The sequence below is a fragment of the Mastigoproctus giganteus genome, chromosome 12 (genome assembly GCF_048544385.1).
Source record: "Mastigoproctus giganteus isolate SK-2022 chromosome 12, ASM4854438v1, whole genome shotgun sequence".
Classification (NCBI taxonomy): Eukaryota; Metazoa; Arthropoda; class Arachnida; order Uropygi; family Thelyphonidae; genus Mastigoproctus; species Mastigoproctus giganteus.
The window spans coordinates 15,787,803-15,809,799 of NC_143586.1; the positions used below are offsets into that span (position 1 = coordinate 15,787,803).

A 21,997-nucleotide genomic window follows, 5' to 3' on the forward strand; every position below is an offset into this window, starting at 1 on the left:
GTGGCTACTGTCAATCTATTGGTCTTTGTCTCCCCCCCAAGCTAGCAGTTTTCCGACCCACCTAACACTGCCTCGATAGCATCAGCAAATATTCTTGCAAATATTCTATTATTGAATTGAACAATTACTATGATCTTTTTGCTTTCTGTGTGTGTGCACGAGAGAGAGAGAGAGAGAGAGAGAGAGAGACTAACTATTAAAATGTAAATAATTACCTTTGCAGGTTTATCGCACAGAGCACAGAAAGGAATTGCTCATATAATTACGTACTATATTCCTCAATAAAGGAATATATGGTGCATAAAGTTGAAACTTCGAGGAATTCCTTTCTGTTTAGAGATGTTTTCAGCATATTAGCTTGAAATTATGCTTGCATTAATTTCCTTTCTTTCATGTTACAGTTTGTTAATTTAGATACTTTTATATATTTATACATTTTAACCTTTATATGTTCATTATCAGCAAGTGTTATAACAAAAGATGGTAGGGCTAAGAAAATACTCAGGATGGTGAGGTCCATCTCATCCAGCAAGGATCACTATGTTAGCAACAATATTACTTAATAATTTCTCACCTATAAAAGCGGAGTTTAGTCTTTATTTAAGCAGTGAAACAGTTCCATAACATTAATGCATAGACACTGGTGTTTTTTTTTGTTTTTTTTTGTTAGTTGTTGGCGCATCAACTTCTGTGGCCATAATTGCACTTCCCAAAATTTTTGCATTTTACTCTGATCCAAGCCCGAGGCGGGATTCGAACCTGTGACCTTTGGGTTGCCAAGCAGGCACTTTACCACCTGGCTAGCCCCTGTATTTAAGTGTATTCTTAAACACAGTGTCTAATGTTAAATGCTACAATTCAACCTAAAATATATGCAATTATAATCTTATTAACATAAAAATTATGCAGAATTTTATATCACTATTCTTAATTTTAAAAGTTGAATATAAAAGAACTTTGTTGTTACATACCATCCTCAAAGGTGCGTACGGATAAGGGAGGCAAACTCAAAGCTCCATCTCCAATCCGTGAATATGCCAGCACTTGTATACTGTACATTGTGTATTTTCTAAGTTCAGTTAAAGTAGTTGTGAAGGTGTTGTTACCTTCAATGGTTTTATACTTGAAAAGGACTACTTTAGCTCCATAATAAACCTTGATATTAAAAGACAAATCAGTGAGTATATGCAAAATAATGAAGGTGAAATCACAAAAATGTGCATTATTTTAATTAAATAGATATTGTTATTAATTTATTGGTTTTATCTATTTAATTAAATAGATAATAAATTAATATCTATTTAATTAAATAGAAAGTGGTAAATACTTTTATTCTCAGAAAATTCTGAAACAACGTTTTGTTTAATTCATAAAACATGGCAAATAAATTTTAAAATAAGGAATAACTTTACTCATATCATACATAATCAAACAAACTGTGGCTATATTAATTTCCTTCCATGTACATATAAAAAAAATGGTCTTTGTGAAAAATGTGTTCTTCTTTGAAGGTGTCCTACCCCCCAACAAAAATTTAAGTGATGAGATTAGTCAATAAAGCAATGGAAAACTACAACCCTTATGTAACCAAAAAAAGGGTTCAGCTACTGGCCAGAATTACCACTAACTTAAAAATGAAATGTTTTATTTTTAAAAGAAACAAATCTCATATTATAAGTCATGTGGTTTTAAATATGCTGTTATAAGATGGTCCTGAAAGAACTGGAACTTCTGATGCTGTCCCACATAAACGTTTCTTATAAATTTCAACGATACACTAGTGGGAAGGAAAGATAACATGGTAGATAAAAATATTATGACTGACTGAATGATAGGAGACAGAGTGGTTATAAATCTAATCTCGTCCCTTCACATTGCCTAATGTAGCCTCAGTTTATTCTATACTCTATTCTAAGACCCCCTCCCCCCACTGTATATATGTACATAATTATCTGTCTACTATCTGCTTACTAACCTGCTGGCTAAATAGGGCCAGCAGGTTAGTAAGCTACTAAATTGTTGATAAATTATTACTTTTTCTTACTAAGACCTTTTTGCCCTATCTTTAGATGCTGTAGTTACTGGCAAATAGCAATCAGAAACAGATAGCTTCTGCTGATTATTTGGCTTTATTGAATGGTGCTACCCCTTTATAATGTATTATTCAATATAACCTTTTACTAATAATTAGCAATAATTTTTATTAATTTAATTACTTTTTTCAAAGAGCATTCCATCTGGTTTTAGCTCTAGGCACTTATACCTTTTCCTCAATATAAATATATATATAACTTCAGTCAAAATTAATTACAGAATTATATTTCATAAATTTCTACACAAAATAAAGCTACTGTTTAAAGCTTTCATCAGTATACCTAAGTAATACTGGTATAAGTTGCAAAACCACATGGTAATTAAGTTAATTACTTATTATTTGTGTAATTAACTTGAGAGAGAGAGAGAGAGAGAGAGAGAGAGACCTCAGTTTTGTGGGTTACACAGTCTTGAACCAAACATCTGCATTAATGTATTTCCAATCAGCTATTTTATTTAAAACTCTCAGAGTTCTGTAAATTGTATAATGTGTATATATAATTTTTTTTTCTTTTGCAGGAGGCACAAACTAGAGGACGTATCCTTAAACTGAGGAAGGATACTTGCAGCCAAAGAATTAATAACCATTTGAATAAACTACCACCATATCTTCAAAACTAGAGCTCATATAAATTTAAGAAAGGAAGAAATAGGTGGCTTTTTTAAGGCTGGTTTCCTTGCATCAGTCTGCCTATATTAATAATAAATCAAAGATTCGGCTGTTCTTTGGTTGAAGAAAGTCTGAGGTACATGTCAAACAGTTATCTGCAAACCATTCATCAGCTAATACCGTCATCAATTACAAAGCCATACTTTTTTTGTTAAACTTTAACAAAAAACATACATACAATGACCACCGTAAAAAACATGTCTTGTATTGCAAACTAACATAACAGCTAAGCCAATTTATATGAGTTTTCTGAAACTACCTTAGTTGCTGCATTTTGTAGTTAACAAAAATATAAAGGACAACAGAGTTGACCATTTTTTTTTGTCTCTTAAAAGCTGTTACAATTTGAAGAAACCATTCAAAATTGTAACTTTTGAAAGGGTGGGTTCTCTTCAAAGTTTTTACAACTGCCACACACACACACACACACCCACACACACACACACACACACACAACAAAAAATATATAGCTAATTTAAATTGGAATTACCTTGTACCCTTCAATAATGCCATTTTGGTGAACTTTTGGAACTTCTCCCCACTGAACAACAATAGTTGTTGAAGAAGTGGCATTAACTGTAATATTTAGAGGACCGGCAGAAGGAACTGCAAGAGGAAAACAAATTTAAATACAATGAAATTTTGTTATACTTTCATTGAGAAGATAACTTTTATTTTGATATAAAGAAATATAATGAGAAAAGGTTTCTCATTCCACAATCCCCCCCCCTTCCATAAAAAGCTAATGATTCATAGCATAAACATTAAAGTTATATTTTTAATCATTACTTAATAATGATCAAACAATTCAAATGAAACTTTATGCTTTAACTAGCATATTCCAAATATATATATATATATATATATATATAAAAATCAATGAAATTCAATACAGAAGCACATTAATTTGCTCAACCAACAGCTACACACAAAAAACATTGTCTATAATATTTTTATAATTTTTCCTTTTAATTATGGTTAGAAGTAGAAGCAGATGTTGGTTGCTGCCTTAAAACATTATGGGAGTTCAACAATATTTTGGAGTTTCACTGCTGATGGGGTTCCTCATAATCAACAGAGATTATTTTCCTCAAAGTGTCATATTTGTCCAGCTCAGCCTAAATAAATTTACGACTGAGCTGGACAGGCATTTGGAATGAATGAACGGGTGAAATGGGAGCGGATTTTTTTTTGGCTGATGCTGCATAAGCTTGCTTTCTTGCATCGTATGTCTCTACTAATGCTAATGCTATTTCTCTGAGAAGTATGCAACCATTTCTCCTAGACTGAGTGGCCACTTTATCAGAAACATCTGCCTACTAGCAAGTCTCCCTTCAGCCCTCAGCAGCCTGGATTTATTGTGGGGGTGACAAATCCAGCATTCAAAAAGTATTGAAAGTGTGCCACAGGGATACTGGCCTACATTGGCTCATATGCTTCCTACAGCTGTTGTTGCAGAACTCTAAGACAAAGAGCTTAATCCACCTCATGCAACAAGCATTCAATTGGATTAAGATCTGTAACTGAGAGATGAGATCAGTGCAGTAGGCTAAATTCATTCTCATGTTACTGGAACCAGTCACAATTCCCAGATAATCCGTGGATCCACTGGTATCAAGGGACCAAAATATACAGGGTGTCTCAAAAATACACGGCATAACTTCAGGAATGAATTCCTCATTTATGTAGACAATAAAAATATTTTATATCAACACAGTTCCGGAAATGCTTGGTTTCCGAGTTTTGAAGGTCTGTCTATGACACTTAACTGTTCACATCACCTCATAGTAATTGTTCAAAATGTCCACCTTCTGCCTGAATAGAGGCCTTACATTGATGTCTCATGGACTCGCGAAGACAATGCCAAATTCGTAGCATGTTTTGTATTGTCTCACTACTTGCCACAATTTGATTGTGGAGAGTTTCCACATCAGCTACCGGAGTCGAATACACCAATGACTTCAAATGGCCCCACAAGAATCTGTGAATATCACTAAGGCAGGAAAGTGAGCAGTTGTACCACACTGCTGCAAGAACCACTGGCAGAACATTACTCGCACAGGGTAATCTGCTGGTGACAAGGCCTGTACCTGTTGCAGATGGTAAGGATACAGTTGGTGTTCTCGCAACACTCTCCAAATAGTCTAACGTTGAACAGCCAGTTGCACTGCTATTCTGGGTATGCTGATTCCAGGAGTGACATGCACAACATCCAAAATCTCCTCCTCTACTTCAGGAGTCATAGATCTTGGTTGTCCTCTGTCGGCAACACAAGGTGTAAAGGTCCCATGTTCACAAAGGCGGCGATGGATACCTACAAACTTTTCCTGTCTGGACATTTTCGTTCTGGGAACCTTTCGTGGTACAAACAACAGGCCTCCAGAGCATTGCCGTCCACCAAACTGTACATAAAGTGCATATCTGCTTGCTTCTGATTTGAGTACATGGTCGGAATGGAAAACCACCAGATTCTGTCAGTACCTTGTGATGAAGGAAATCACCTGCAGGATTTGTTTGTTTGTTTGTTTGTTTATTTGGTTTTCAGGAGCATTAGCAATTAAAGCCATATTGCTCCGGGGATATGCGGTGGTCATTCCCTGACCTTTCCGCATCCTCCATATTTGGTGATCACGGGCTCGAACCCCAGTCTAATCAAGAAGCGTGTGCTACGCACTGCTGCTCTTGCCCACCTGGCTACGGAGGTGCCCACCTGCAGGAGATAAAATTTCCGGTTAATACCAGGTTAATACTGGTTAATAACCAGGCATTTCTGGAACTATGTTGATATAAAATATTTTTATTGGCTACATATGAGGAACTCATTCCTGAAGTTATGCCATGTATTTTTGAGACACCCTGTATACCACAAAAACACTCCCAAAATCATTATACTGCCACCACCAGATTCTCTTTTTTCCATATTCTGTTCCTCCCATCAGCATGAAATAGCAATAACAAGGATTCATTAGACAAAGCCAAATTTTTACAATCCTCCATTGTCCAGTGTTAGTGTTCTTGAGCTCACTTTAATCATATTGTTGTTGTTTTTTTTTTTTTTTTTCTCTCGCTGACAACAGTAGTCAAACCCAGTTCAGTCATCAGGTGCAATAACAAGTAGGGCCACAAGTTATGCACTCTGAAAAACCCTCTTTGGTTACCACTATTGTAGTAGGTTGTTATTTGATTGACTGTGGCATTTCTGTTATTCTGCATAAGAATTAAGATTACATGGGCTCTCGCATCAATTAGCTGTTCCTGACTATTGGCTAAATGTTATATGATTATTGTACTAATCCTGATACACCTGTATGTGTGTGATGTGTGTCAGGTGTATGAATATCTGGTGCCAACTTCCATGCCATGTTGAAATCTTTTATCTTGCCCATTCATGTACCGAATTGCTCAATACAACATCCCTATGTATCTGTTCAACTACTTTATATTGCATGATGTTAATGTGGAGATCTCAATTTCATGAAAAGGGTAAGTAGGTGTATTTAATAAAGTGACTACTCAGTGTATATGTCCTGCACTGGATTAAGTATATTCAGATCTGGTGAATACAGATTATTTTTCAGTTCTGAAAAACAAGGTTCAGTTCTGGAAAAATTCTCATAAAACTTGTGATATTGCTCCTGCTATGTAACATGATACATGATACCTTGCATCATGTTACATAGAAAGAGCGGTATCTAATGTTTTTCTTTTAAAAGGTCCAATGTTTTTCTCTGAAATGCTGCTGTGAATCAGGGAAGAATACTGTAAGGATTTTCTGGCAGTATACTTGCCAGTTGACCGAGCCCACTGTGACAATATAGAGGACTTTTCCTCTTGTGATCACTCCTGTGCAAATAAACAAAAGTAGATTCCCAGAAAATGTGTGACTCTATGAGAGAGAGAGATTTCTAAAGCAAAAATAAAGCATGTGGGACAAGCAGACTTACTATGTCCAAGCGAAAAAAATCACATGTAGACCTTACTGTAACTGAAAAAGAAATGGAGCTTTATATAATGTGTAGCCCTCTAGCAAGAACTGGAAGTGGAGATCCCTGTGTGTTGAACATGTTAAAATGTGTATTAATGTGCATGAAATTAGCCAATAAGTTATATATTAACTTCAGGCATAATGAAACTATTTTTGCTTTAGTTTTTAATTTTATATCCTTTGTTCTCTGTTGGGCCAACGACGAGCAATGTGTACTATGCATTATATAAATTCGAAACTTCTTAATTTCTATTATATTTTATATAATCCTAAATTCTATTATTTGTTATATAACGTCAAAATTGATTTTTCCATAGTGCACATTGATCATTACAGAACAGAGAACCCCTTATCGTTGTTTTTCCTTTCAGTTTAGGTGGTTGACCCCAGAAGAAGTCACCAAAATTGTAAGTATACAGTGATAAGTTTTTGTATATCACCCTTTGTGCCTATAACATACTTTACATACGCGTTCTCCATTGATTTTATCTAGGTATGTCTTTTACAATACCCTTCCCCACAAACTAAAACATAAATCTAACAAAATAATACTGTCTATAAATTAAATTATGAATCTAATGCAGTGGCAGTATATACATACTGCCACTGAAATGGCACTAGCCCACAAATTATATAAGTCAGTTGACTGAGAGGACCAGAATAGGAAATCTCCTATTCTCGCACTTTATATACCATATATTGAACGGAATAACAAGGAAGTGGAAATAATAAATCAGAAAAATGGGTACATAGTCTAGTGCACAGCATGGACAATAAAGTGAAAAAAAAAAAAAAAAAAAAAGGTGGAGGGAGAAGGTTACAAAACAATATGCATAATAAAAAATAAATAATTATAAAACTGATAATATTTTTCCTTTTCACTTTTTATATGTATATGTGTGGGGGGGGATTTCAGTGGGGAAAAACATACAGCCATGGAATTGAAATTGGAAATAAACCTTGGTGGGGACCAATGAAACTGTGGAAAATTTGATCTTTCCTTCTTGAGTAATGCCCAAACATCTGAAATACAGGTGTATGCATATGCGTGCGCACGTGCGCACGTACACACACACACACACACACACACACACACACACACACCAAAACAATATATAACTTAAAATTTTATGGGGAGGATATGTGAAATTCTATTGGTCTGATTTTAGTGAAATTTGAAATGCTCTGACAAATTCTTCTAAAAGTTCTAAATATGAAAATCTATCTATTGGGAGCCAAGTTTTATTACATGCAGACATTTAAAGATGATGAAAATAACAGGCACTTTATACATTTACAAATAAGCATATAACCCAATTGGGAAAAATTTCCCCCTGATGTTGTAGCCTAAATCAAACTCTGAAGTACACTCTAAGAAAGATTATACTCTCACAATGTTATAATTTGTAGCAACTTTTTAGCAGGCTTTACATAGCTGCTTTGACAATCTTTCTTATGAGTATATTATAAAATTAATATTTGTAAAAGAATAAGAGAAGTATGATACGTAGAACACTTCAGTATGATACTCTCCAGAAATTAAAGCAAAAATAATTTAAAAAAATCGAACATCTTACATTACAGTAAGAAATAATTAACAATAATTAAAAATCAAATGAACACAATTAAATATCAACTCAAAAAATTAATTCAACGAAAAAATTGCAAAACAATTTTTCTTCCTTTTAATTCCTTCCTTGTGCAATTTTTTCTTTAAATTAAACTTTTTGAGTTAATTTTTAAATGTGTTAAATTGATTTTTAACTGTGTTCATTTGATTTTTAATTATTGTTAATTATTTCTTACTGTAATGTAAGATTTTTGATTTTTTAATTGTTTTTGTTTTAATTTCTAGAGAGTATCATACGAAAGTGTTCTACATATCATATTGAGGTAAACTTCTCTTATTCTTTTACAAATATTGATATCAATGTTGAACGTATTATGCATTATAGCTCTGGTTCATACTATTTTAAAATTAAAAAACTCACCAATTTATTCATGTTCCAGTAATTAATCAACATTACGAAAACATTAGAAAATTTTTTATAAGAAAAATAACAGCTTCTGAAAGTTAACTTTGAAAGACATTATCTTTCAAAAGTCACTGAGAGAGAAAAAAATGTGCAAATAACAGTAGTGATACTTACCAGATCTCGCAACGGTATTACTTAAAAACTGAAAACAGAAAAATATCCAATACAGAATCACTAACAGAAGGTTTACCACCTGTAATAACATAAAACCTACCATCTTCTCTAGTTCTCTCAGAAGCTACAGGGCTAGCAGAGCTGCTTCCAACATCATTATAAGCTTGAACGTACACTTCATATTCAGTAAATTCTTCAAGATTTGGAAGTACGTAGCTATTAGCATTGTGATCCTCCAATAATAGAAACTGGTACTGCAGTTCATCCAACACAGCTCGATATGATATATTATAACCTCTTGGAATGCCATACCACTCCATCTGTTGCAATGGCTATAATATATAAATATATTTTATGATTGTTACTGTGGTTATTTTTAGTATACTTTCTAAATATAAAAAGTTTGTACATGTGATCACTTTATCTGTTATCTGCTGTTTGTGTCCTCCCCGATAACTTCTGTGTTACAGTATATGAAATGGCCTTAGGGTATTATGAAGTGGGGTGGGGGAGTCAAGGACATCATAATAGGATGATCTGTTTTGATCTATCTTGTTTCAAGGTGTCTTGTTTGGAATTATAATCCACTATATAAGCCCAAATTTCCAATATGTGCGAAGGGTACTAGAGCATTCTTATGGGGGTGGGGCAAAGAATTAAGAGTATGAAAGCAGACTCCACTAATTCCACTTAAAACATCTTGTTAACAAAGACACAAACACCACTTCTGAAATATTTTAATATATTTGCAGTATCTATGATATATTACAGATCATGTGTTATAAAAACTGATATATATATATATAACTGATATTAAATCAAAACTAATGCCAGTAGTATGGTAAAACTGTTGAGCAAAAATAATAAATTAAACATAACGATTAATAAACAGGGAGGGAGAAGAATAGGTAACAAGACTAAAAATTGTAGCAGTAATTCTCCAAATAATTTAGAAAATCCAATTGAAAATAATAAATCAATTTTAAAATTTTTCTTAACTGTTTCATTATTCTAATTTATATATAGTAGTAATATATAACAGTTAAAGAAGCAAAATAAGCAGAAAAAGGAAAATAACAAAAGTTATAGTATGTCTAATGCTCCAAAATGTGCAGTGCAGCAGTAGAGAAGCAAAAGGATATAAATAATGCGTGGTTTGTAGAATAAATAAAGTGTCTATGAAAAGTACACAAGGTGTCAGAACTAAGAGAAGTTTAAGTGATAGTAGAAAGTGGAAGTGAAGTAGTGGTTAAACAGGTGAAAGAATTTGAAAAACTAGTGCAAAAATGACTGAGAAAACTAGGACTGAGGGGGGGGGGAAAAAAGGATATACAAGTAAATAAATAAATAACACTATATTCAGATATGGGAGGGCAATTTTAGCAAGAGGTCGAATCAGGGGATGGCAAATATGCAGCATCTGAATACAGTGGCTGAAAAAATGATACATAGCCAGGAAATTCATCAGGAGACTCTCCTGACTATGTATCAGGCATTGCGTTTCCAAACTTGTCTGTAGTATTAGAAAAAGTCTGTAATATTACGGCCTTTTATCGTAATACTAGTAGACAAGGTAGTCCCTACGCAGTGCAAAAAATGTAAATTAAAATAAATACAAATGTATGTGAAGTGCATGAAAAAGTATAGACAAGCCCTATACCTTTTTATATAGAAAGTATATAAAAAGGTATAGGGAATGGTAAATTCTAGGGGAGAGGAAGGAGAGAAAAAGATGTCAAAAGAAGGTGAAAATAGCAATAGGATTTAGGATAGACGAAATAACAATAGGATTTAGGATAGACGGATACGAGGATGATACGAATGCTCCGTCTATCCTAAATCCTATTGCTATTTTCACATATAGTAAAGATGATATGAAGCAAAATAAAATGGTTAATTTTAAGATACTGTATAGCATAATAATATATAATTTTGCTATTATTTCAAAAAGATGCCAAGAAATGGGGTGGGGGAGATTTGTGAAATTTGCAGTTCCGCATTTTGAATAAACAATAAAAAAATATAGAAATTAATGGACCACATAATTAACAAACTAAAAGCACAAATTTTACTATTATAAAGCCTATGGCTATTTATAGAAAATATAAAGCTTCACAATCTAAAATTGATAGTTTTTTTTTTTTTTTTTAATAACAACCAGCAGTGCTTTTTTTGTAAAAAAATAGGTGCCGGTACTTATTCTTTGCTATCAAGAAAAATTCCGTGCAGACACGGCTGGCACACAGTGGGTGTCAGCCATGCCAGCTGCTTCCGTCTGTTAAGGATCACTTGACACTGGGCGGAGTCAGCACCCGTCAATCACGGCCATATCGCTAACAGTTGGTACGCTATATCCGATACTGAATTTCGACCATTAATTTTATTAACACACATTTTATTAAGCATAAATTTATTATACAAGTATATTAAAAATAAGTCAAAGGTGAGTCTTATTTAATAAATAAAAAATAATAAGTAAAATGTAAAAATACGGTAAGTACCAAGTAAAAAAATAAGTAAAAATAATTTCATAATGAAGTTTTGGTCAAGATTCAGAAACGGGTGCCCCTTCCAGACTGCTAGTGATACGGCCGTGATTGACAGGTGCTGACTCTGCCCATTGTCACGTGATCTCCTTAATAGATGGAAGCAGCTGGCATGGCTGACACTGACTGCGTGCCAGGCATGTCACCTGTGCTGGTACGCTGTAAAAAAGGTGCCGGTACCGTCACAAAAAAAGCCCTGACAACCAGTATCAGGAAGGGATGACAAAAAAAAAAATGTCAATCCCAGTTTAATTTATATTGCAGAATTTTAAACTACAGCTAGTCCTCTATTAATGAAGGGGTTAGTTCCTGGGGAGACATGTGCAAATGGAACCCTTTATATCATGGAGTCAATGAGAAATCATAGGGTTAGGTTTTGGACACCAAAAAAATCCTGAACTACTGAATGTAACCAAATGTTTCTTTATACTACAATTTCAGTAAGGCAGTGTTTTTTCAACCTACCTTACAGAAATCGCAGTATTCCACAGAACTGTGAGGTTCAGCAAAAGTACCTCAGTTCCTTTAATAAATGTTCTGCAATTAAAAAGGAAAAAACTAATTTGTTCTGCAGAAAATTTTTGTTTGCAAAAGGGTAAGAAACTAAACTATTACTATGCTAGACATAAGCATAAATTTTAGATAGAATAATTCTGAATATAATCTATTACACATATTTTCCTGCCATTTTGATTTAACTGTATATTTCCGACAACTATTATTACACAATTGGGTGTCTTCTGGTTAGACAAATTAGCGTATCTGCATAAGCACTAATTTCTTTATCATGTCCATCAATCTCTCTCTCTCTATTTGCGAAAACTTCTGATGCTAGCAACATCAAAACAGTGGTGTCTGCTGATTGGAGTTGTAAAATCTGTCTCAATAGCTAACTGTGAGCTATTGGTAATAGTAAATAGCAGTGTAAATAATTTGCTATAGCCTCGTTTGCTTGGCCTTGCTGTTAGTGTTCTGTATATATATGTCGATGTGCCAGGTTCACTGTTGGATGGGCAGTATCCTGGAACTTGGGCCTCTAATAAGGTGTATAAATTGTAAGATATAATGTCTGACCTCATTGTAACCAAACCGGTAAGTTTTAGCTATCCGTATAAGTTGTGAATGTGAAGGTTAATGTAGAAATTGGTGCCTCGACATATTGTAATTACTGAGTTCCAAGTATTATGGATGACTGATATGCAATGTATAACACTATTTTTGTGGTTAAGTTGGCGGATCAAGATGTTTTGCAAAACTATAAATTGTAAATAATGTACAGTTACTCTTCAGCGGTGCATAGGGAGAAACTGTGGAACACGCAGAAAATAATAAAATACTTTATCTCTCTCTCTCTCTCTCTCTGTCCATCTGTCCACTTGTAACAACTCACTTTCCAGTGGACAGGTTTTCATGAAATTTTATATTTAGTTCATATAGAAAGATCTGTTGGGCCATCTCAAATTTAATTAAAATCAGACAATATAATGTGCATGGCAAAAAGAAATTCATAGACTAAATTAACTGATTTAGTCAATAATGCAGTACTGTTAGCTTTAGACAATCCATTTCACATAGCAATACATACAAAGTACATTGCTATGTAAGATGGTGGATGTGGTTTCACTTCAACTGTATATTGGATACATAACAGTTGAAGCTCTTTACTCTTTTTTTTTTTTAATGTCCCACACGTTATAAGTTCCTATGTGGTTGGTACCAGCCAATTTCTCATTAACCTAATGATATTTTATGAACAATCGATATAATGCCCTTCAGATATAATGACTATTTTCTCATTTCCCTGGGTGGGGATAATTATATACAGCTTTGATGTATACAGAGAGAGGAGAGACTTAAATAAAAGAGTATATAGAGAAGAGAATAATAAATATTATGCAGTTGCAATTAAACTGAACGGCTATGTTTTGAGAAGTTAGTTAGTTAGTTAGTTATTTGGTTTTTAGGAGCATTAGCAACTAAGGCCATATTGCTCCGAGGATATGCGGCGGTCATTCCCTAACCTTTCCACACCCTCCATATTTGGTAGTCACTGGCTTGAACCCCGGTCTAATCAAGAAGCGTGTGCTACGCACTGCTGCTCCTGCCCACCTGGCTACGGAGGTGCCTTGTGTTTTGAGAACATAAACCTATAGTTTTATTAAATGTTCTATAAAGTTATAATCTTAGTAATTAATTGATAAAAATATAACTGTATTTACTTTTCACTTCGATTAATTACAGAAAAAGGAAAAAATCAATTAATTTTAAGAAATAAATAGAATATGCTTCAAATATAATGGACTGCATTACCTAACTTGTAATGGATTTTTTATTATTTTTATTTTTTTTGTAATAAAAAAATTACAAAAAAAAGGTTCAATTGACATCAATTTCAGCATATGTTTTGTTGGCCCCCAGAAAGCTTTTAAGATCAATCATGGCCCCCCTGCATAATAGAAACCTATTCATATATATTAAAGTTATTTTGCATATTACTCAAGAACTGGGGTCCCCAACCTTTTTCATCGGAGGGCCACATAGAAAATTCATAACAAATGGCAGGCAGGAGTCGGTGCAATTTTGACGACTAAAAACACTGTAAACCAAAAATGCAATTTTAACGAATTCACCAGGTCAAACGGAGTGTATAAGATAGAAAAATTATAAACACAGCAATAGTCATATCAAAAAATCACAATTTTTATTGTTTTAATCACATTTATTATTGCAAAAAAAAAAAAAAAACCTATAAAAAATTACAAACATACGATATTTGTTGTAAATAAAGCAGTAGTCATATCAAAATCACGATTTTTATTGTTATAATCACATTTGTTATTACAAAAAACTATAAAAAATTATAAGCATTGGATTTTTGTTTTTTAAAAAAAAGCTAAGTCCTATCAAAAATCACAATTTTTATTATTATAATCACATTTGATATTACATTGTTGTTGTTTGTTGCTGTTTTGGATTTTAGGAGCATTAGCAACTAAGGCCATATTGCTCCGATTTTGATACAGTCAGTCCTCGTATAACACGTGTTTACACTACACGAATTCGATCATACACGATTTATAAATAGGGGAATGATATCTTATATAACACGAACTGAATTCACTTATGCACGATTCGCCTTTGTCCTTTGTGTTTACAAGAAATGGCAGTCGAACGCAGAATCACCCCAACCGAACGCAACACGATAGGAATGAAGAAAAGATTCTGAAAATGTATTTATGTTTCTTATGTCAGTGAAGGGGAAACACATTTCACCATAATAACGTAAAAACCCACACAATTCCAGCTATCAGTATTATCGCAAATGCAATTAGATCGAGTTTACTACCAGTTTATAACAGATTCCACTAGCAGAAACGCAACTGGAAATTGTTTTTATCGTTTTATGGTAGTAACCCCTAGAAATGTGCTTTAGTACGGTGTTGTTTATTCAGTTGCTATACACGCAGCTTTGTTTATGTGTATCAAGCGTGCCTCCTCGTTTTGTAATTGTGCTTTATTCCCTAAAAATGAGTAAAATACTTAAAAGGTGAAGAAAAGGAGGCATCCTGGTGAAGATACTGCAGATTCAGAGAGAAAAAGAAAAGCAATATCGATAAACAGAGGCGGAATGGATCAAAAATTCTTACCCGGGAAAATTTATAGTGGCATCATACTATGGTTTATGGCCAAAATCACAGCGGCCTCCGGCCCACCGGGGTTTCCCTGGTAAGGCTTATGGCCAGTCCGCCTCTGTCGATAGAGAAAAAATATGAAATTGTGAAGTGCTTTGAGCAAAATGAAAGACCATGTGATATTGCACGTGCTACAGACCTAAATGAGGCAACGCCGAGAATTACAAAGAATGCAGAGAAAATAAAAACAACTTTCATAGCAGGAACAACTCAAAGTGTAATTAAAATCCATTAGATTAAGACACAAAGAATTGGAAGAGATGGAACGCCTGTCATCTGTTTGGATAGAAAATCAAACAAAAAACAAGTTTGCTTACGATAGAAGTAAAAGCATTAGCAATATTTTATTACGTGATAGTCGTAATAAAATGCGTAAGTATTTTATTGCGATTATTTATTGTGTTTGGTAATGTTTTGGTTACAAATGTGTGTTCAATCTTGGGTGGTCGGCACCTAACCCCATTTTTCCCCATATGGCCTGTTGTTTATATTGCACGATTTTGCATTGCACAAGGGTTTCTAGAAACGCAACTATCGGCTATACGAGGACTGACTGTATTACATAAATAGCAAATCAATGAGATGTTTGTAGTTGTTTTAATTTAGTAATAATTGAAATGTTAGGTTTAATAATAGAAGTTCCCAATCTTAAAAATTCTTGCAAATGTTCATCTGTCATTCTTGATCGATGTTTGATTTTATATATTTCATTTTTGAATATGTTTGTTCACATAGGTAAGTGCTACCAAAAATAGAAATTATTCTTCTTGCTAATTTTTTTAATTCTGGAAATTAATTTTCTGTCAAAATTTTATAAAAGTTAATTAATGTTTCATTTTTCAATAATGTTTTCAGGTTATCATTACTTTGACGATCTATGATTTCTAATTGTAGATCTTTATCTATTTGTGAAACATTTACATCAAATGGATTCTGAAATAATGTAAATAATTTTCAATTGTTTTCGAAATCAACAAATCAATCCATCAATAATTCAAGATTTTGGACAAAATTGTCAGTATTAAAATCACAATTGGGCATATCATTACATAAACTTTCACAACACAAAAAATGAGAAAAATTATTTTGTTCAATATGATTTTTAAATAATTCTAATTTTGTCTGAAGAGCTTTAATATTGTAGTACAAGTCATTTACAAGTTGATTGCGACTTTGGAGTTTTTTATTCAATGTATTCAAATGTTGACAAATATCTGTTAAAAATGCAAGTTCCCATAACCATTTATTCTGTTATTTCTGGGAGTGGTTTTAATTTTTCGTTCATGAATATGTCTATTTCGGTTCTGAGTTGAAAAAATCTTTTTAACACATCACCGCGACTCAACCATCATACCTCTGTATGATTCACAACAAATCACCATATTCGCTTTCGATTTCCTCCAAGAAAATTTTAAACTGTGATGGTTCGGGTCATTTTTGCTTTTAAAATTCATGATACTAATTATAGTCGGCATGATTCAGTTCAAAGACAAAAATTTACCGCACAACAATTGCTGGTGAATAACACAATGAAACTGCATAGGTCTTTCAATGTTTTTGGAATCAAAATATTTATTAATGTGGCTGATGAATCCAAAATTTCCAACCATATTCTTTGCGCCATCGGCCGTAATTGCTGTCAACAATTCCCAATCAAGCTGCAAGTCTTCAAACACTTTTGATATGCTATAAAATATGTTTTCACCAGAGGTTCTATTCTTCAAGCTTTCAAGTGCAGTCCAGTTCTTCTGTGACTTCGAAATTTTGATTTATAATGCATATGTAACTGTGCTGTGTTGGTAATAACTTCACTTCCATTAGAAAAAGACTCAGAGAGGACATAAGAAGATTTAACACAAGAAAAGTAGAACAAGCATTAAGGGAAAACAAAGGATTTAAATCAGCAGCCATGAGTAATAATACAGAAAGACAAATGATACTGAAACTGAAGAATAACGATGGTGTACTTATAAACAGCAGAGAAGGCATAATTCAAATAGCTGTTTGTTATTGTTTGTTATTTGGTTTTTAGGAGCATTAACAACTAAGGCCATATTGCTCCGGGATATGCGGTGGTCATTCCCTGGACTTTCCGCATCCTCCGTATTTAGTAGTGACGGGCTCGAACCCCGGTCTAATCAAGAAGCGTGTGCTACGCACTGCTGCTCCTTCCCACCTGGCTATGGAGGTGCCAATTCAAATAGCAGAAGCCTACTATAGAGAATTATACAAGGAGCGAGGGAATCGTGCCAGCAGTGGGGAAGATGAATTGCAAATTAGCAACACATACGACATACCCGATATTCTTCCTGATGAGGTAGAACATGCATTGAAGAAAATGAAGAATCAGAAAGCCCCGGGGGAAGATGAAGTTAATGTAGAGTTGTTAAAATTGGGAGGAAGAGACATAACACAAAAACTGGCAAGGCTCTTCACAAAGTGCATTAGAAAAAGTGTGATGCCTAAGCGGTAGAATAATGCAATCATAGCTTTGCTGCATAAGAAAGGAGATAAATCAGAAATTGGAAATTATAGACCAATTAGCTTGTTATCCCACATCTACAAGTTGTTCACAAGGGTAATTACTAACAGATCAGAAAGAATACTTGATGAGAATCAACCGAAAGAGCAAGCTGGCTTTAGGACCGGATTCTCAACTGTGGATCACCTTCACGTAATATCACAGCTAATGGAGAAAGCAAATGAATATAAATCACCATTATGCCTGGCATTTGACTCCATACAGCATAAGGCAATGTTTCGGGCACTGGAAAGACAAGGCATAGATACCCCACATATTATGATTTTGAAGAAAATATATGAGAATGATACCTCCTTTATTAGACTAGACAAAGACAGTAGGAAATTTAAAATCGAGAAAGGAGTTCAACAAGGAGATACAATATCTCCGAAGCTGTTTACTGCTGCCCTTGAGGAAGCTTTCAGAAGATTAGACTGGTCGCAGAAAGGAGTCAATGTGAACGGATAGTACCTAAACCATTTACGATTTGCAGTTGACATTGTGGTCATAAGCCACGATGCCAAAGAATTAGAGGAAAATCTTAATCAGTTATGCACAGTTAGTAAGGATTTTGGACTAAAGATGAATATGGCTAAAACAAAAGTAATGATGAACAAATATGCCACAGAAAGGGAAATAATGATTGAAGGAGCAGTAATTGAAAAGGTGGAGTCATATACTTATCTGGGACACGTTATTAGCTGTAATAACGATAAATTGCTGGATAGCATTCAGGAAATATAGTCACATACTGAAGAGCAATATCCCAGTTTGTTTAAAATAATGAACCAATGTATACTCCCCACCATGACTTATGGAAGTGAAACTTGGGCACTCACCAAAATAATGGAAGAGAAGCTGAGAACTACACAGCGAAGAATGGAACGAATTATATTGGGAATCAGACTGTTAAATAAGAAGAGAAACACGTGGATTAGGTAGCAAACTCAAGGCCATTCTTATCAAAACTAAAGAATTAAAATGGTCTTGGGCAGGACACATAGCTTGAAGACATGATGACAGATGGACTAAGAAAATAACAGAATGATACCCAAGAGGATCTAGAAGAAAACCTGGAAGAGAAAGGCAGAGATGGATAGATGAAATTCGTGAATTTTTGGGTAGTAAATGGATGGCCAGTGCTCAAAACAGAAGGAACTGGAAAGTTGCTGGAGAGGCCTTCATTCTGCAGTGGATTGAAAATGATGATGATGATCACTTTCATCAATTGCAATCAAAAAATTTATAAAATCTGTAACTTTTTGTTTCAGCTGATCTTTAACATTAACAGACAAGTGTTAGATTCTTCTTGTTAAAGCTACGCTGATAAATTTATGGCAGCAAAGTGCTTAACTTGATCAGAACATATTTCTTCTGCAATTGATAGGCATACTCGTTTCACAAACTCGCCATCAGTAAAAGCCCTCCCTTCTTCAGCAATGATTTGAGATGCTCGCAAACTAGCTCTAATTAAATTTAAATTCTGATTAGTGAAACGTGTCATCTGTTGTTGTTGCCTCTTGAAATCAAAGGTCAGCTCTTGTAATTTCTTGTTTCGCAACTCTCCTTGTTTATCGTAAGTTGAGGCATGTTTTGTCGTATAATGCAGTTTCAAATTATATTCTTTCAACACAGAAACTGCTTTCTTACATATAAGGCAGGTACATTGGTTATTGTCCCTTATAAAAAAATAATTAATCGACTAAATTTCATTGAAGACAAGACATTCAGAATCAATTTTTCTTTTCCTTGACATCTTGGTTTGCTAAAATTAAAATTAAAAATTCAAAGTTAAATAAAAATAAAAAAAATAATACGCATTTATATAAATAGAACTAATAAATTGTTGCAACCGATTGACACCAGACCGCTTGACTTGTAATGCATGATAATCATGCAGCGGCCCGACAACTGTAGTCTGAATGAGGACAGCTGACCAGGAGAAAGATTAATACGTGTACTCGTCTTTACATTGCAAACTGCAAAGAATACATTGCATACAATTCTTTCACTAATACTTGATTAATATTTAGATTAGTGTTTAGCAATTGTTTTAACAGGTGCTTATTTTAACTTTACTATTTCACTTTTTGACACAACGCTTGTGTTTGCCGGAAATACTCGAGCCTATAAACTTACAGCCTTGGGCGCTCACACTGTTGGGATTTCTGACATCACAAGAAACACTGCTGCCAAGTGGAAGCGCACAGAGTTGCAAGTTGCAAAATTATATTTAGATGTATTTACAATATTTTGATTAAAAATATCCTTATATACAATATTTAGCAACCAAAAAAGATTTCTATAGAATAAATTTCGACAAGTGGATGAAATCGTCTCTTGGGCCGGATGAAATCACCTGGTGGGCCAGATCTGCCCCGCAGGTTGGGGACCCCCCTGCTCTAGAACAAGAAGTCGGATTGAGGCCAAATTTTCAGCCTATGTTCTGTTGATCCTTGGGAAAACTGCAGGTCCAGTTACAATTTCACAGACCTTATTTTACACTCCTATTTCAACTTTATTTTTACCTACTTTTATGTTAATTCATCATCATCAGCCATTTTCGATCCACTGCAGAATGAAGGCCTCTCCGGCAACTATGTTAATTAGTTTGTTACATCTATATCACATGGTAGTAGTTGGCAATATGCTAACGCTGCGCCTGTACTGCCCTCTATAGCTTAATTTTTGTCTATTTAAATTAGGTTTAATGTTAATCTTGTCAGTAGTGTGGTTGTTTCCATATGAGTTCTATTATCTATCCTATTTATATTTTCCACAGCATAAGGACCACCACTGTTCTCTATCTGATCTATCGATCAGATAGAGGGCTGATCTTTTTGATCGACTCGTCTCTGCAATGATTTGTCCGGTGTTCGAAATGCTGTGATTCTCTGACCATTATTGGCCTTGTGGTCCTCCGACGAGATGGGGCATGATAGTCAGCCTATTTTCATTTATTTAGTTTAATTTTGTATTGTAGTTGGTTTCTGACTCTGCTAATAGTGATATTTCATGCAATTTGGACCTCGTGCTGAAGGGTGCCGCTAAATTTTTATTCTAAATTCTTTGGAGCATAACTTCTTCAATATTTTCTGTCTTGCTACCTCCCCCCCCCACTGTTTGCATTTACCTTTAGTTTCAATCTATTATTCGCTCTATTGGTTTGCCATACTGCTGGCTCAAGTTTTATTATTACTATTATTTTTCTTGTTTTATACATGCACACACGAGAGAGAGAGAGAGAGAGAGAGAGAGAGAGAGAGAGAGAGAGAGATATCACTGAATTATAATCACCTACCTAATACTTCATAGGTCCTCCTTTTGCCCTCAGTACAGCAGCTATCCGACATGGCATTGATTCAACAAGATGTCTGAAGCGTTCGGGAGGTATGGCCAACCAAGCTGTGTGTAATGCGGTCAGCAATGCAGGTATGGAGGTGATTGGTGTATCCAGACGCACGCCTGATATGCATTTTTAAAGTGTCCCACAAGTGCTCTATGGGATTGATATTTGGAAGCCAATCAATATGCTGGAAGTCAAAACTGTGTTCCTCAAACCATTCCTGCACAAAAAGTGCCCAATGGTTTGGCACATTGTCATCCTGGAAGACACCATCACTGTTTGGGAAAAAGTGTAACATGGAGGGGGGGGGTGTAACAGTCAGCAAGCAGCTGATGATAGAGGAGAACACTGATACATTGTTATGTTGTTGTTATTTGGTTTTTAGGAGCATTAGCAACTAAGGCCATATTACTCCGGGGATATGCGGTGGTCATTCCCTGACCTTTCCGCATCCTCCGTATTTGGTGGTCACGGGCTCGAGCCCCAGTATAATCAAGAAGCATGTGCTACACACTGCTGCTCCTGCCCACCTGGCTACAGAGGTGCCACCTGACACATTGTTCCACATGCACCAGGGGCCCAAGTTCCTGGCAGGGAAACGTGCCCCACACCATACAACTGCCTCCACTGGCCTACACTTTTGATACCATGCATGATGGATCAAGAGCCTTACATTGTTGATGCCAAATCGGTACATGACTATCCACAGTGTGGAATAAATAATGTGACTCATCCGACCAGCACACCTTCTTCCCGTCTTCTAACGTCCAACTTGCATGCTCTTTGCACCAGGCGAGTCTTTTACGCTGATGAACCTTGGTTAGGAGAGAGTATGCTGTAGGGGTCATCTGCTAGTATAGCCTATATGTGCGAGTGCGATGCATAGTCATGCCAGATATTGTTCTGGGTTGGCCCATGTTGTACTGGGTAGTCAACTCTTCAACAGTGCTGCGCCTGTTTGCCTGTATGAGTTGTCGGACCCAGCACTCACCT

General features: G+C 34.9%; 1 protein-coding gene across 1 annotated transcript in view; it reads right to left on the reverse strand.

The window, feature by feature from the left end:
* Positions 1-21,997, reverse strand: part of sdk (sidekick cell adhesion molecule) — a 341,294-nt gene that overhangs the window by 140,896 nt on the left and 178,401 nt on the right. Inside the window, exons 19-21 of the mRNA XM_090386436.1 lie at positions 9,000-9,231; positions 3,255-3,370; positions 972-1,155 (exon numbers count right to left, since the gene is read on the reverse strand). Of these exons, the coding sequence (XP_090242562.1) occupies positions 972-1,155; positions 3,255-3,370; positions 9,000-9,231 (532 nt within the window). The remainder of the gene's footprint in view (positions 1-971; positions 1,156-3,254; positions 3,371-8,999; positions 9,232-21,997) is intronic.